Source organism: Mandrillus leucophaeus, unplaced genomic scaffold, assembly GCF_000951045.1.
Source record: "Mandrillus leucophaeus isolate KB7577 unplaced genomic scaffold, Mleu.le_1.0 Scaffold37, whole genome shotgun sequence".
NCBI classification, from domain to species: domain Eukaryota; kingdom Metazoa; phylum Chordata; class Mammalia; order Primates; family Cercopithecidae; genus Mandrillus; species Mandrillus leucophaeus.
This window is the reverse complement of record NW_012103920.1, coordinates 1,608,656-1,625,930: the sequence shown is the minus strand read 5'-3', so window position 1 is coordinate 1,625,930 and position 17,275 is coordinate 1,608,656. Positions and strand designations below refer to the sequence as shown.

The 17,275-nt window shown below is 50.7% G+C and overlaps 1 protein-coding gene across 2 annotated transcripts in view; it reads left to right on the top strand.

The window, feature by feature from the left end:
- CMIP (c-Maf inducing protein) overlaps positions 1-17,275 on the top strand; it is a 102,874-nt gene that overhangs the window by 44,303 nt on the left and 41,296 nt on the right. For both annotated transcript variants that reach the window (XM_011990067.1, XM_011990068.1), the window contains 4 exons: positions 377-538; positions 5,954-5,995; positions 9,056-9,118; positions 12,823-12,903. In XM_011990067.1, coding sequence (XP_011845457.1) covers positions 377-538; positions 5,954-5,995; positions 9,056-9,118; positions 12,823-12,903 — 348 coding nt within the window. The remainder of the gene's footprint in view (positions 1-376; positions 539-5,953; positions 5,996-9,055; positions 9,119-12,822; positions 12,904-17,275) is intronic.

The window sequence follows — 17,275 nt, the reverse complement described above, 5'->3', positions numbered from 1 at the left end:
CTGCCAACTCTAGAGTCTTGGGTAAATTTTCTAACCTCTTGTGTACCTCGGTTTCCTCATCCTTTTAGCAAAAACAAAAACAAAAAACAGGAAAAAAGAAAAAGGTCATCTATCAGGGATTATCGTCGGGCTGAAGTGAGCCTGTGTGGGAAATGGGTCTCTGGTGTCAGGAGGCCTGGCTGCAAACGCACCCTGTGGCTTTGAACGAGACCCTTCCTCTCTTGGGGTGTCAGTTTCCTTATCAACGGGGACCGGGCCAAGTTGGGAGTTTCTCAGGGCCTTTTCACCCTAACCCATCTGATTCTTTGATTGTCTTCCATCTTCTGCCCTCCTTACATGAGTAACATGTTGCTGTCTCTTTATCTCTTTCAACCAGAAAAAGATTTACAAATATAAGAAAGTGCTGAGTAACCCAAGCCGCTGGGAAGTCGTCTTGAAAGAGATCCGGACCCTGGTGGACATGGCCCTGACATCCCCCCTGCAGGACGACTCCATCAACCAGGCCCCACTGGAAATCGTCTCGAAACTGCTCTCAGAGGTAAAACCTCCCCCCGGGCCCCTTTACGTTGTTTGCCTTTCCCTCCGCCGATCACCGCCGATCACCGGCTCCCCGCCAAGCAGCACGCGCAGGCAGAGCTCCATGTGGGCTGTGTTGTCACCCTGCTGCCGAGGGAGGTGAGCAGTTGCCCACCCAGCCATGTGTGGGAGTTGGTGAGGGAGGCTTGCCCCAGCTGCTTCCAGCTGTGCTGTCTGGGGATTGTAGCACGGAGGAGGAGGTGTTGCCCCGTACAGTGGGGGCCGGTAGTCCCAGCCCCATCTCTGTTTTCCCCCAGCAGTGGCCCACATGAGCTTCACGGGTCCAGGGGGACTTAGCTTTCTGCCCTCGTCACCCCACAAAGCCTGTAGATGTGCTTTGTTTAATTTAAACACCATTTTAAAAATTAGGATATTTCACAATACACTGGGAATTTCCAGGTTCTCTTTAAAAACAATCAGAAAATCCAGCCGCGGTTTACAGCTGGCGCTACCTGGTGCTACCTGTCGGCTGGGCTTCCTGTGCCATCTGCTTTGCTGGCCTCCCCGCATGTTGAATGTGTACTTTGTGCCAGGCACCATCTGGGAATTCAAGCAAAGACAAGCCCCTACCCCGCTGGAGCTTGTGTCCCGGCAGGGGAGACAGGCAGTGAACAATGAAACTCATCAGCGAGTCTGTCCCGCTGCTGGTGAGGCAGAAGGCGCTTCGGAAATGTGCTTCTTTCTGTTGTCTCTGTTTCAGATGCTATTCTAGGTGCTTTACAAATATTAATACTGCTCTCGTTTATTTGCTCACCTGGCCCTCTGGGAACACTGGAGTTGATGACTCCTGATTTAAACTGTGCACGGCCACCAGAGTGATGCTTCTGTCCCACTCCCCTGACAGTGGCACCCCCGGTTCCTGAGTCACTCCCATCAAGCTCCCATGCAAGTGCCCGGCTTCCTGGAGCCCTCCCCTCTCTGGCCACTGCCCTGGGACAGGAGCCTGTCACCAGCCCTCTGTGTCTGCGGAGTAGAGAAGGCCCCTGATTCTGGGAGGAGGTGGGGTGGGAGGTAGAAAGTAGGTGGCAGTGACAGTCTCAGGCAGAGGGACAGAGGTCAGAGGTGGTGTCCTCACTTGGGAGACCAGCATCGTTCCAAGAGGAGTGAAAACCCAGGCTGGGAAATGAATCACAGAGTGGCTGGAATTCTGAGGCCGGGTGCCAGATGTCCAGCCCCAGCTGCAGACTTCTCATCTGGAGAAGGGGTCCCTGCTCACCTGTAGTAAGCCGGGCAGGTGTCGGGTGCCACCCAAGCTGGAGTGCAGTGGTGTGACAGCTCACTGCACCCTCCGTCTCCTGGGTTTAAGCAGTTCTTCTGCCGCAACCTCCCAAGTAGCTGAGATTACAGGCGTGTGCCACCATACCCAGCTAATTTTTTGTATTTTTAGTAGCGACAAGGTTTCACCATGTTGACCAGGCTGGTCTTGAACTCCTGACCTCAAATGATCCATCTGCCTTGGCCTCCCAAAGTGAGACAGCTTCTCTTTTAAAACTCATTCTCTCTGAAAGGTGGTCCTTTCTGTCTTCGCTTTGCAGATGAGGAAACTGAGGCCCAGTGATACTGAGTGACCTACTCAACTCACATGGCAAGTTCGTAATGGAGCTAGAAGCTCCACCTTAGAGTTGCCAAGTGCTTTTGAGACCAACTTGGCCACCACTTCAGCACCACCAGGCTCGACCACCACCACACCCTTTTTAAATCAGGGCAGTGATGAGGGCAGCAGACGTGCCATGTTGCCTGCCTTGGGCAAGATTTTTTTCCCCTCTCAGATGTGCTTCAGGTGACCGCATGCCTGTTGGCCTGCACATCCCTCCTTGGGCTTTTTTTTTTTTTTTTTTTTTAATTACCAATGGGGTCTCACTGTGTTGCCTAGGTTGGTCTCATACTCCTGGGCTCAAGCGATCCTCTCACCTTGGCCTCCCAAAGTGCTGGGATTATAGGCTTGAGCCACCACACCTAGCTCCAGACACCTGGCTGAGGGTGCTTCTTGGGCTTTAAAGTAAAAATCTCAAAGGCAGCTGACCCCTAAGTGCTAAGATGGAGGAATAAAGATATTTAAAGTAGGAAAACGGAAGAAGTTTCCATGTGCTTTGAAGCTACTGTGTCAGGCAAGGAGTCAGCATTACTCACCCTACGTTACTGAAGAGAGCTGACATTTCGTGAGGGACAGAGCTGGGACTCCAGCCCAGGCTGCCTGACCCAGCATCCACTCATGCATACTCTGCAGTGGTCAGTTTGATGGCCCTTAGACCTCCCCAGTTTCTCGCAAGGACCCTGCAAGTTAAATATTTAAATACTATAGAGGAGTAACCAGGGGTGCCGAGAGGTTAAGTAGCTTACACGGGGCCATTCAGATAAGTGTTAGGCCAGGACCCTCACGCGGGTCTGCCCAATGGTGAAGCTTATGCCCCTGCACATAGATGTGTCCTAAACCTGGGTTGGTAGAGACTTTTTGGCAAGTATGTGACTGTGTAGATTAAGAGTGCGTGTTGTGGGGTCGGAAGGACCTTGTCCTGCGCTCAGTAGCTGAGTGACCTTGGACAAGTTGCTAGGCCTCTCTGTGCCCAGTTGTTTTCTGTAAATTGGGTCTGAGACGAGTACCCATTTCATAGGACGGAGGATGAGATGCTCTCATCCACATGAAGGGCTTGGCACTGTGCCTAATGTGCAAGGGCCTTTGATACAGGGCCACCTTTTCACTGTCATAAAGGATGGCTGTGGTCTGAACCCCGTAAGCGCCCTCAGCCAGGTGTCTGGAGCTAGTAGCTGGAAAAACAAACACCTGCCTTCGACCTCCGTGCCCTGTTTTGGGGCTGGGTTCTTTCTCTGTTCTGTTTACTCAAGTTGTTTGCAAGGCCTCCTCTGGAGAGGTTCCAGGCATCACCAGACCGACTAGAAAGTGGAAGGATCAGGAGGGAGCAGGCGGAGGGGCATGGTGGAGGGAACTGTTAAGGATGCAAAACAGTTCTGAGAAAGAACTGTCTGTCCACCAACAAAGCAAAGCTGGCTGTCCCCACCCTCCCAGGCCTCTGTTGACTTATATGTAGAGTGGCCACTTAGCTTGAGAGTCAGGTGTTCCCTCTAATGCAGCGGCTATTAGTGGACATGCTCTACCGGGGGTGGAAAATGGCCCTGGTGGAGAGAAGGCTCCCTGTAGAATGCATGGGCTGCCCTGTGACTGGGACAAAGGAAGTAGTGTCCATGGTCACCAAAGCCTTCCTGAAAAGGTGTGTGGGTGGGGGCGAGGGATGGATGTGTCGAGCTGCCCTTGGCAGCCCAAAATAAGGAACTGCCTCTTGAATGGGTGGTGGAGCACTATAGCTCAGTGGCAGGAAATACAGACTTTGGAGTCAGGACAGACGGGTTCATATCCTCACTCCACCCCGTATTACCCTGCACCTGCTAGTCACTGCATCCCGTCAGTCTCAGGCAGCTGATCAGTCAATGGGATAGTAGAGAACCTGTCATAACCAAAAGAAATTGGTGGCATGAGCAAAACAAAGGTCTTACACAGTGCCTGAGGCATAGAGAGCTCATCAGCAGTCATAACGAGAGACCAAGGCCAGGCTTCTCCCCCAGGCTGAAAAATGACTGATAGTTAATAATCTACCATAAACAGGCTGCTCAAACTCCACTCATACCCACTAGAGAAAAAAGGGTGTTCAAATCCGAAAAACATCCTTTCACATGCCTGGAGTCTAGGTGTCTTGGGTCTGGCCTCACCTAGGTCAGGACGTCTCATGGGGACCTGTAGAGACTCGTGTTGTTCAGACGCTGACCCGGCTTCACGGTCTCCCGCAGCCCTCGGGAAGCCAGTTTATTGGGCAAAAGCCAATTCATAGCTCGCGAGCTTTTCTTTTGCCTTGGCTGCTGTCAACACATTAGACACCCCCATATGCCTTAAACCTGTCTAGGTGGTGGGAGCCATGGGACTCTGTCTAGAACCAGAACAATCGATCTTGCCGACACTGTTCAAATGAGGGGTCTCTTTACAAGCAGCCAATGTGGCTCTGTTAGGAAATACGAATCGGCACCACTGTGTGTCCACCAAAACAGACAAGCAAAGCGGAACACACCGTGAAACTAGCAAGAAAGAAGGGCGAGCACTGGGGGTTTTCCCGTGATTCCTTGTTTATGGCACATCCGTCTCTTTCCTTGTTCACGTACTCACGGATGGCGGCACAGGTCGAGCATCTCTAGTCCCGAAACCTGAAAAGCTCCAAAGTCCAAAACTTTCTTTTTTAGAGACAGTCTCGCTCTGTCGCCCAGGCTGGAGTGTGGTGGCACAATCTCGGCTCACTGCAGCCTCCGCCTTCTGGGTTCAAATGTTTCTTCTGCCTCGGCCTCCCGAGTAGCGGGGATTACAAGTGCCCACCACCATGCCCAGATAATTTTTGTATTTTTTGTAGAGACGGGGTTTTGCCTTGTTGGCCAGGCTGATCTTGAACCCCTGGCTGGCCTCGAGCAATCCACCCTCCTTGGCCTCCCAAAGTGCTGGGATTACAGTCATGCACCACCGTTCCTGGCCCAAAGTCCAAAACTTTCTGAGCCCCAACATGACACTCAAAGGAAACGCTCATTGGAGAGTTTCAGGTTTTGGATTCTCAGACTAGGATGCTCAACTGGTTAAGTATAATGCAGATATTCCAAAATTAAAAAAAAAAATGGAAATCCAAAACACATGTTCCCAAGCATTTCAGTAAGGGATGTTCAACCTGTAACGGTTACCAATTATTTAAGAAAAGTCCAGATTGGGAAGGAAACAGGACCCCTAAAATTTCAGCAGATGTAATCCATTCAACCTAATTACGTTTTTGCAAGTCAGTTGCTAGAATTTGAATTCAGCTAAAACATCTCAGGCCCACTCACAGAACTTTGTGTTCCTTGGGAACTTAGTTTGAGAAACACTGAAATCATATACGTGTTACTCCTAAAAGGCTGCCTGCTACAGCATTAGGACTCTTAAAAGGTCTGTTTCTTTACATACTTCTTATGAACCTGCCCTCTGGCTTCTAAGCAGTTTCACTTTGACAAGGACCAGATCCTCTCCCAACAGCCTAATGAGGTTACTGGAAACCCCGTTTACCAAAGCAGAAACTGAGTCTCCCCCAGACTCGACTCACTCAAGGTCACATAACTCAAGCCCTGAAACAGGGACAAGAACTCAGTTCTCCCTGCCCCGAAACCATGCTTTTTCCCCTTTCCTGACCTTGTCTCTGAGGGTGTTCAGATCTGTTTAATTAAGAAAAAATGATGGTGACAGTTGGTCTGTGACGCTGAAGATGTTTTAAAACTGTGGATCTTGAAATCCAAATGCTCGTTTTCTTAATTTTCTTTTGTTTTCTTTTCCTCCTGCTGTCTGCCTTCAATCCTTTAGAACACAAACTTGACCACCCAGGAGCATGAAAACATCATTGTGGTAAGTTCCTCTCGAACACGCACCCTCCGCCCACCTCCGCCTCCTGGAGCCTACAACCCTTTTCCTGGTTTGGGGTAATTCTGGCGCCTGCGTAATCCACCAGCATCTGGCCTTGCTCCGTTTTGTCTTTTCTAGCAAGCTGGTCGCATCTCCCTCTGCCTTTGCACATTTCAGAGCCCCAGTTGATGGGAGAGGGAGTGTAATTATCTGTCTTTGAGGTTTGTAGCAAATGTATCATAATCGCCTCCTCCTTCCTGAGTCTGCCTAGGGAGTTGAAGGCAGGAGATGGCAGAGACTGTATAATTTATTCAGAGGCGTCACCCCATTAGCTGAAAGGTAAACGTCCTTTTTCTTGCCCCAGGACATGTCTGCCAATTAATCCACAAATAGAACTTGGATTTAATTCCCTGTGATACATAAAGTGAGATGCTATTTTCTGGGACTCTACCATGACGTAAGCATTTTTGAGGTAAAATATCTTCCTAGATGACTTTTAGCTACGAAACCTAACTCTCACTTGAGAGAAGAAAGCAATGAAATCGCACCTGCTAGATGGTCAGCACCGTGCTGTGTATTTGAATTCAGATAACCTAGTCCCCAAGGAGTTCGTCATCTATTGTAAGAAGACAAAAGTGATCACCACAAAACATAGAGACATTGAGTGCAGAGAGTAAGTGGAGTGATAAACTCCCCTGGGAAAGGAGCCAGAGAGCTTCCTGGAGGTAGTGATATCTGAGCTGGGTTTTGAAGGATCAATAGGAGTTTTCCAGGTGGCAAAACAGGATAAAAACATCCCAGAGAGAAGAAACAATGTGCAAGGGCACAAAGATTTAAAGCAACGTGGTGCGTTCTGGAAGCTTCAGCATTTCTGGAGCATAAAGCATAAGGAAATGAGAAGCAGGCGGATGGGAGATGAAATAGAAGCAAGAGGCAGAGCCTTTTGTGCCCAGGAGGGGACCTTGGAACTAAGCGGCCTGGGATGTCTCCTGGCTGCAAGGTACAGAACAAGAGCAGCATCAGTCACTAGGCCCCTCAGACTCCTTTAGCCGAATCGAGGCCTTGAGGGACCCACTCAGTCGGCCCTGGCAAGCCAAACTGGTTATGGTATGCACAAAATGAGGTGGACCTCAGGCCTTTGATTGTAGAGAGTCAAGGCAGCAGCTTCTGCCTTTGCTGTCACCTCCAGTGTCTGGCACATAGTCGACCCCCAGTGGGTGTTTGCTAACAGTATAGAGGTTTTCTCCATGCTCTCACCCTGACTATCCCTTGCCTTCTCCTGCCAGAACAGGAGAACACATCAACCTGGGCACCCCCAGTCACTCACCACCACCTTTTTCCGGCATAGTATTAATTCATCCATTCATTTAATGTACTTTGCTGAGCATGTGAGTTTAACTATGTGCCAGACACTAACTCTGTCCCACAGATAGAGAGCTGGACGAGACATGAGGCCGGCATTGAGGATTGAATGTATGCTGAGAGAACCTGGCGGGTCAACAGATAATACAAAAATAACATAGCCAAGGGCTGAGGTTTGTTCTGGGTGTTAGTGGGGGTGCAGAGGATAGGTACTTAACCTGTGTCAGGGAGGGTACTGGGAGGATGATGATGGAGGACTTCCAGGACGAGGTGACCAAGCTGAATCTTAAAGGAGAGATAGGAAAATGTCAGGTAAACGGAGCAAGCTGGGGAAGGCGTTCCAGGCAGGGGGACTTCCATGTGCAAAGGCAAAGTGGTAAGATGGGCTGCTGCAGAACCGGAAGGAGGTACTGCTTCCTCTCCCTGCCAGCAACACCTGTGGGTTCCACTGGGTGCCTGGAAGTCCTGGATGGAGGACAAGGGCTTGCATTCAGGACAAGCCTGGGAAAGAAATTTTGATCCGAGAAATCCAGGCTGCATTTATCCAGCTAATATGGCTGAACTGAACCCTTATTTGGGTCGGGTTGAGCTTCCCGGCTCAGCAGGAATGCCTGAGAACAGGAAAGAATTTGATCTGAGGGTCTGACCCTCACCCCTGCGTTTTACAGCCTCCCCGTCCAGCATTCTTTTATTACTATTGCTGTTGTCATTATTGTGACGACTTCTGGAGCCTCCTTTCATTCCAACAGTTACATCCTCTTATTTGCCCTATTGGCAATTAGTCTTCTCCCATGTGCTTGGTAGTTTTTGTATGCACTAATTTTTCTACCATAGCTTGAGTTGGTTTTATTCATTCCATTGGCCAGGCAATAGTACCTGTTGTTGGTCTTGGACCAGGAGTCCAAACCCCAGCTGTGATCCGGCTCACTATGGAAGGCTGTCACCATGGTGGTGAAGAACGTGGGCTTAAAGCTGGATCTAGGTTCAAGTTTAGAATCAAGTTCAGACCCCGACCCCAGCCATACTAGCTGTGATAGAACTTTTAATTTTCTTTAAAATATCATCTTGCAAGTATTTCTTTTTTTCTTTTCTTTCTTTCTTTTTTTTTTTTGAGACAGAGTCTCTCTGTTGCCCAGGCTAGAGTGCAGTGATGCGATCTCGGCTCACTGCAATGCCACCTCCTGAGTTCAAGTGATTCTCCTGCCTCAACCTCCTGAGTAGCTGGGATTACAGGGGCGTGCCACCATGCCCAGCTAATTTTTGTGTTTTTGGTAGAGACGGAGTTTCACCATGTTGGTCAGGGTGGTCTTGAATTCCTGACCTCAAGTGATCTACTGCCTTGGCCTCCCAAAGTGCTGGGATTACAGGCGTGGGCCACTGTGCCTGGCCAATTTTGCAAGTATTTCATGAGTATGAGTATGTTTTCATCAGGAAAAGAGGATATCATCCCATCCCAGTGCCCTCTTCAGAAACATCTTGTTTTCAGGTGGTGACAAACCCACACAGACAGATATGGTTGTGGATTTTTTGGGTTTTGGGTTTTTTATTTTTATTGTTTTTGCTTTTAGTATGAATGATGCAATGCACGGTGTGTCGCCCTGGATTTATTTTTCTCTCTTCACAATATGGCCTGGAGATTGTTCGAAGTCTTTTCGTGGCTGTCTACCCCACAGTTCCTGATCCTTGTTTGTTGTGTTTCAGGCAATCGCTCCTTTGCTGGAAAACAACCACCCACCACCAGATCTCTGTGAATTCTTTTGCAAGGTACGGGATTGCTGAGCTGGGGCTCTGGCTGCAGGGGGCTACCTCCCTCGGTGTGTGCACACTGGGGATCGGGTTTGCACAGAAAGGCCGAAAACCTGGGCCCCACAGTCCTGGGCCATGGTCCCAGACACAGGCGGAGGGCATGCCAGGCACCCATCCTTAGGGTTACACCCACCTCTCTGCGCCAGGTACCCATCCTTAGGGTTACACCCACCTCTCTGCCAGACAGGTGACAAACAGTGAGAGGAGGAACATCTTGCTTTTTCTTGGAATCACTTCCCGGCTGTCCTGGGAGACAGGTTGCTGCAGATTTCCTGGGCTCCTGACGTCAGAGCTGGGTTATTATTAGCCAAGGTTCCTCTGCGCAGTGGCTGGCCCACGGTGGGGTGTGGCTGTGGGGCTTTCCCTGAACACGGGAGGCAGCATGGTGCTCCAGGTTAGCTTAGAGGAGCCGTGGAGCAGGGCATCCGCTGTCAGGCACCCGGCACCAGCCTTGCAGTGAGCTTCACATAGGACATGCCCAGGGCACATCGGGGAGCAGGCATTTCTCATTCCCAGAGCACATCTTCTCGGCTCAGGCCGAACCAGCACACAAACCTGTTTTGTTCTTTGCTGTGTGTGGTTTTTTTTTAGTGTAATAATTGTATGTCGTTGGAAAGACATGTTCTCAGCGCTCCCCTGTCATACCCCTGCTGCCCTGCTCAGCTGGTCCTCATCCCTCCACGCTCCCATTACCTGCCTCCTGCCAAGGTCACCCACTGTCCTTTGGAGAGGTGTGGGCTGTGTACAGCAGTGGGACCCGCCTGTGGGGTGGAACAGCAGGCCCCGGGAGGAAACGGGACTGTGGTGCACTTGATTTCCCTTGCCCTCCCCCGGCCCCCCACCCCCGGGTGTGTGTGTCAGGGGATAGGAGCTTTGAAAGGGAGACAAGATTCTGTTATCCTCCTGGAGTCTGCCTCCCTATCAGGATTCCTTTTCTAGCGACCCACACACCTGCTGGTCTGAGTGCCCAGGGTACTTGTCAGGGCCTGGAACGACCTCTACCCCCATCCTTAATGTGGGCATGTGCAATGTGTGCCCCCGGGCCCAGGGAGTGAACGCCTACGAGCGTGTGTGTGTGTGTGTGTGTGTGTACAGGTGTGGATACACACAGGCCCTGGGCTCCTCGGGGCACACGAGGGCCTTCTCTGCCCCTGGGCCTCATGGGTATCATGCCCCCAGCAGAGTGGAGTTAAATAACCTGGTATCCTGAGAGAACGGCTAGCTGCTCCTCTGCCTGTCACCGAAGGTCACCTCCTCCATCTCCTGTCCAGTTTAACCCAAACCTGCCCCATGCTTGCCTCTCAAGCTTAGGATTTCTCCCAGATCTCAAGATTCTCAAACTCTGGTTCTAGAACACTGGATATTTGTTGTAGAACAAGATACACTTGCCTCACCGTGTTTCCTGCCTGAGGCTTCACTTGTCTCACTGTGTTTCTTACCTCAGCGTTCCTGGTAGCACAGTTTGGAAAAGGGTGAGGTAGAAAAAGTTATCCTTTTTGGCATTCTTTGCTATAATCCCGTGTGGGTGTTTCAAAGAGGGCCGTCTGCCTTTTGGAGGGAGGGGTCCCAGCCACGCGGGATGCTTCTTTGGCTGTTTTCCCTCTGGGAGTTGGAGCCCAGAGAGGAGAGCTTGAGGGGACCAAAGCCTCCCGCGCTGCGTCTGCTCTGCCAACCTCCTGCCAAATTCCGAGATCTGAGGAAAGTTTATTCGTCTTGCTTTCTCAGGGGAGCCCTGATTTCTCTTACCCCAGGTCCAGCATCCTCATCCAGGGGCCGGGTGGGTGATAAATGTGTGCAGGACACGAGGGAGGGGCTGCGCCTTGTCTGCACAGCCTGTGAAGGGCTTCCTTTCCAATCTGAAAAACAAAACGCCACACTGGTGATGAATCGGGCCTGCAGACTGCCACCCGAGTGCTAAAGCCACCAACTGAAGAGTCACAGAATTTTCAACACCCTGGTGTTCAAATGCCAAAGCCCTGGTATTATCATACCCAATTTCCAAGGTCTTTCAGACCACACATGCAGAATCTTAGCTTTACAAAAGTCTCATTATATGTTAAATAAGGACCATGTCAGGACGCCTATGTGTACCATCTGAAACAGTCTCAAGCTTTAAGGTCAAAATCAAACAAAAAGCAAACAAAAGCTCTCATCTCATCTACTTTTTTAACTCCAAAAAAAAAGAAAAACCTTTTTTTTTGTTGTTGAGACAGAGTCTCGCTTTGTCACCCAGACTGGAGTGCAGTGGCCGGATCTCAGCTCACTGCAAGCTCCGCCTGCCGGGTTCACTCCGTTCTCCTGCCTCAGCCTCCCGAGTAGCTGGGACTACAGACGCCCGCCACCTCGTCCAGCTAGGTTTTTGTATTTTTTAGTAGAGACGGGGTTTCACCGTGTTAGCCAGGATGGTCTCGATCTCCTGACCTTGTGATCCGCCCGTCTCGGCCTCCCAAAGTGCTGGGATTACAGGCTTGAGCCACCGCGCCCGGCCAAAAGAAAAAACTTTTAAGGCTATGGCACTCCTAGGTATTTCCTCAAATGAGTTCAACACACTTGTCCACACAAACATCTACATGTAGATGTTACAGCAGCTGTATTCATGACTGCGAGAACCTGGAAGCACCCAAAATGCTTTCCAGTGGGTGAATGGATAAATAAACTGTGGAATGCCCAGACAATGGAGAGTTATTCAGCACTAAAAAGAAACGAGCTAGTAGACCACGAAGAGAAAGGGGGAATTTTAAATGCATGTGAGTAAGTGAGAGGAGCCCATCTGAAGAGGCTGCACACTGCATGATTCCAACTGCAGGACATTCTGGGAAAAGCAAAATTATACAGACAGTAAAAAGATCGGTGGTTGCCAGGGGTTGGGGAGAGGGAAGGATGAATTGGCTGAGCACAGAGGATTTTTAGGGAGTGAAATGACTTCGAGGCTATGATATTACAGTGGTGGCTCCAGGACATCAGACATTTGTCTAAACACCCAGAACGCACAGCACCAAGAGTGAACCCTAAAGTCACCTGTGGACTCTGGGTAGCAGTGATGTGTCAGTGTGGGGTTATCCATTGTAACAAATACCCCACAGGGTGTACGTGCTACATTTGTTACACTGCACGGTCCTTTGGGGAGGCGTGGGCTGTGTCCACCAATGAGACCAGCTTGTGAGGTGGAAACACAGGCACCTGGGAGGAAAGGGGACCGTGGTGCACTTTACCCCCTGCCCAGGGAGTCCTCTGTGTGTGCATCAGGGGACAGGAAAGGGAAACAGGATTGTGTTGTCTTCTTGGGCCCTGTCTCTCCACCAGGATTCTTTTTCCAGTGCCCCACATGCTCGCTGGCCTGAGTGCCCAGGGTACGTTTCTGGGCCTGGAACGCCCCCACCCCATCCTTAATAGGAACATGTGCAGTGATAGTTGGGGAGGCCATGCGTGCCGGAGGAGGGGGTATCTGGGAAAGCTCTCTGCCTTCCTCTCCATTCCACTCTGAACCTAGAACTGGCCCCCCCTCCAAAATAAACTCATTTTTAGAAAACGGTGCAACAGTGCTCATCAAGGGAACCCAGGCACCCACAGCTGGGCTCACTGTCTCTAGCCCCGCTAGCAGCCCCGGGCTGTGGTCGGAACATTCTTAGGCCCACGGTCACTGTACCCTACTCTCTCCCCAGCACTGCAGAGAGCGGCCCCGGTCCATGGTAGTCATCGAGGTGTTCACCCCTGTGGTGCAGCGAATCCTCAAGCATAACATGGTGAGTTCCCCCTGCCCCAACACCCAGACCCCAGCGCCCAGTGCATGAGGCCCCGTGCACCTACCTGGCCTTTTGTGTTGGCACAGATTTGGGGGATAGGATTGGCCCAGCCTGACAGCCGTGAACTGGGGTTGAGATTCTGGTTAAGGAGTTTTGGGGGTTTTGTACAGCTTGTCCTCCATTATGGCAACAGGAAGAATCTTTTTGCAGTACATAAGAATTACAAAAAGACCGTGGCTGGAGGAGAAGAGGAAAGCCTCCCAGGGAGAATAGGCCCAAATAATGTCTGTAGATGCCTCGCCCTGAAGGACCCAGAGCATAACTTCTCACTCCTTTAGTGTGGGCTGTGCACAGCGAGGTCCTTCCAGAGAGCACTATATGGAAGGGGGCAAGAGTCGCCTTGCAGTGGAGAAAACAGACACACCCAGACTCAGTCAGATGATCAAGGTCAACATCAACAACAATAAGCCGATTTGACAGAATTTCTCCTTGATATGATGTATAAAAACTACATTTGACCTCTATGGTCTTCCTCCCAGTAACCCATCACCCCATTGCAATCATGACAAAAACATCAGACAAATCCCAAGAACGGGACAGTCTACAAAGTACCTGGCCAATCCTCCCCACGGTCAAGGTCATCAAAAACAAGGAGATTCTAAGAAACTGTCACAGCTCAGAGGAGTCTACGGGGCATGACGACTAAATGTCATTTGGGGCCCTCCATGGAGTCCCAGAATCGAAGAGGGACATGAAGGCAAAACTGAGGAAATCTGAATAAAGCATGGTGTTTAATTTTTTTTTTTTTTTTAATACAAAGGCAGGGTTTACTTGCACACTTACAGTGGGTGGGGTGCTTGTAATCTGTGTGGCCCCTTGGTGTTCCCTCATCATTCCAGGGACAGCAGCAAATGCCATTATTTGCCCTGTATGACACAAGGAAACTGAGGCTTAGCTAGGTCCACTAAGTGGCCACAGGGGCCACAGGTAGGAATAAGAATAACATCTTTTTGCAGATGTTTATTGAACACTTTCTTGGAGTCAAGAGTGTGACGCTCTTTGAGTGTATTGTGTCATTAACCCTCGTGCCCTTCCCATGACATCTGTGCACAGGAGGAATCTGGGACCCAGAAAGGCAGGACAGGAAAGGCAGGGTCTGATGAGCAGCTGTGGGTGCTCCTGGGGGGAGCTAAGGAGCAGACAGCCTGAGGCCAGGGTTCGTAGTCACATGTTGTACTGAGCCAGCCACCACCTTAGACTTTAGAGCGTCCTGGAGCGTGTGAAAACAACTGAAAAAGGGTAACCACAAATCATTTCGCTTGTGATGTAGCTTGCCTGTCTCCACATCATGGCCCTGAAGAATACTGTATCACCTACAGCCCCTTCCCCAGTTAGGAGTGGAAGTGCATGATACATGTGCTCCTCTACCCCTTCCATACTCATGGCAGACATCATTAATCAATTACAGCACTCTTCCTGTAGAGCCAGAGATAGCATCAGACTGTTTCCCCTCCTGCTTTCCAGGCCACCACTACCAACTGAATCGTGTTAGTACCATAATGAACACTGTACCATTCTCTACCCTCAGTGATTGCAAACCATGATTGAATTGTTGCTGATTTCTGAGCCCCTCCTAGATTTGGGGTAAATTCATTTCTTGTTTTCAGAACACAGGGGAGAGGGACACCCTGTGCAGTTCTTTCTCCAGGACAAGGAGACTTCCCACTGGGGGATAGGAAGGGGTTTCTGCCTTAATTTGGGTGCTCATAGTTTCAAGGGGGAGATCTTTCTGGCTTTGGCCACCTGGGAGGAAAGGGGCCCTACTCGTTAACTTTAAAATCACTGCGGGTGTAGTGTATGGGGAGGGCCGTGCCATGTTGGAGTTCAGAGCAAAGGTTCTTCAGGTTTTCTTGCAAAGGACTTTAACTTGTCAATGGCAGAGCCATACCCCCAGGACATACTTGGCAGGGGAATGCCTCTTGAGGCACATAAACATTTTTGCATATTCCATGTTAGTCAATAAACCATTTCATAAGGGTTCTTTGGGGACATCTGACTTCAAAGGGAAAAAATTCAGAATTCAGACAGCCTGTCAGGACTTCACCATACAACGCCTCTCTTGTATTTGGTTAGTTTTATGGGCCTGGAGTGTTGACCATGTAATAATTTTCTCTATAAAAATCAGAACAACTCTCGGCAGACCCAGAATTTATAGTATCTGTGGCGGTCTGGCAGAGAGTAGGGACCCTCAGCCATGAGTCCTCGCCTCATTTGTAACGAGTACTCCCTAAGTGATCCCAGGTGTCTGGGGATGCTTTAACGCACCCAGATCCCACCTTGTTCTTGGCGCCTACTAATTACACACCATGAGCGGTGGTGTCAGAGGAGAACTGCAGGGAGGACCGAGGAGGATCCGCCCCTCGTGTAGAAGAACAGACTGTATTAAACAGTGATTATGGCCATGCCAGGCACGGGAAGCCCTGATCTCATGGAATCCTGACAACACAGGCGGTGGGCGAGATAGAGCTTTGACATTCACTCATTGAATGCTCCCTGATGCTTAATGAGTGGCCATGGGTCAGCAGCACCATTCTGGAGCTGGCGCTCTCAGCTGGTGTGGGGGTCAAGTCTCTGGCTAAGGAGCATAAGCCATGAGCCTGTTGGGGTAGCATGAACAGTGACTTCTCTTCACCCCAAATACAGTGTTTTTCCTTAAGGAGGCTCTCAGACATTTAGGAAACGGGGGGAACATAGCCACAGTGCTATTGTGGGATTTGGGGGCTCCCCCATTCCGAGTGTATCTCTTGCAAATATGTTATGTGCCCCATTTCATGGATGAGCAAACTGAAGCTTTGAGAGTCTCAAAGAGCGTTCCTTGCTAGACCGAGATAAAAAGTAGAAACAAAAGGAAGCGGTTCTTTAGTATGTTCCTCTGGAGATTCAATCCAAATAAAGTGCCAGACTGCGTTGTGAAGAATGGCCATGTGTCTCTGTGCCCCCATGCCCCTCGGAGTGTTCCTGTGGCAAAGGAGGCAAGAAGACATGGCTGTGGTCCCCAGTGGACCACCAGGTAATCTGACCTCCAGTTTTCCAAGGGGATTATATTTTTCAGAGGCTGCTGGATCCCTCTGTAAATGTTTATTTCCATGGAAATGACCTTGGTTATTCAAAAATCCAGTAGCTAAGATGACAGTTACCTAAGTCTCTGTTGAAGCAGTTCATAGAATCATAAAACCCTAATGGTGGAAGGGGCTAGAGATCGCTTCTGTGGACCCTCATTCCATAGTGGGGACCGTGAGGCCCAGAGACGGGCGTGGCAGCCCAAAGCCAGATGAAATACTTGTGAGGCAGATGAACTGGCTCCGGGACTCTGCTTCCCTCTTTATGTAGCAGGACAGTCCTAGCAGGCAGGTGAGTGAAAGCTCTCTCTCCACTGTCTCTTAAGGACCCAGTTCAGCCCCTTTGACTGCACGTGAAGAAGCCTCCAGTGGCTCTAGAAACTCTCGTGGGAGCTCGTGGGAGGGCATGGTAGGAACGGGTTCCACTCAGAGCTTTCATGCCAGCTTCGGGGTCAGTTAGACCTGAAGGGGTCTCTACTTCTTTTCTACAGCTTAGAGTCCTGATTCAGGCTGCTGTCTTTAAAAAACAGGTTCCACTGAGATGGGTACAGAGGGACAGGTCTGGAGACTCCAGGCTCCCCTCCGTGTCTTGCTGGTCAGCCACATCACTTTTCTGGAGGGTCTGGGCAGGGCCGTGCCGCTCCTGACTGGCCGGACACAGCCCGAGGGGCTGGCAGTCCCAGCACCTCCCCAGCCCTAGCCACAACTCTGGAAATGAATGTGGCAGCCAGATTCACAGGCCCCTGTCCAGCCCATGCCTCTCTCCTCTGCTCCTGGCAAGCCCCAAGCCCGCCACTGGGCTGGGTGCCGCCTTCCTGCCTCCTGGCAGAGCTCGCTGTGGCGTGGCCCCTGTCTTCCTGACACCTGGAAGAGGCCGAGCACAGCAGCCACCAGTTATGGCCCTCGGCCGGCACGGGCAGGGTCCCTGTGTCCTTGACCTGGCCCCTCGACAGAGCGCCACAGTGGACCCTTTAGTTCCGGGGGGCTGGTGGATGGAGACGCGCAGGCACTGCTTTCCCTAGTGTGGCACAGATGGGGCCTCCCACCAGGGCCGTCCCCCTGTCCCCTCATGATAGTGACACATGCCAGTGCCTCTCCTGCCACTAATGCCTGGTGCATGCACACGCGCCTAGGCTCCTCATTGCACATGCATGCCTCTGTCTACACCAGCCTCTCACAAACACACATCCATTCACACCCACCTCTCTCACTCACTGCCTTCCACACCCACCTCACACTTCCACACCCACCTC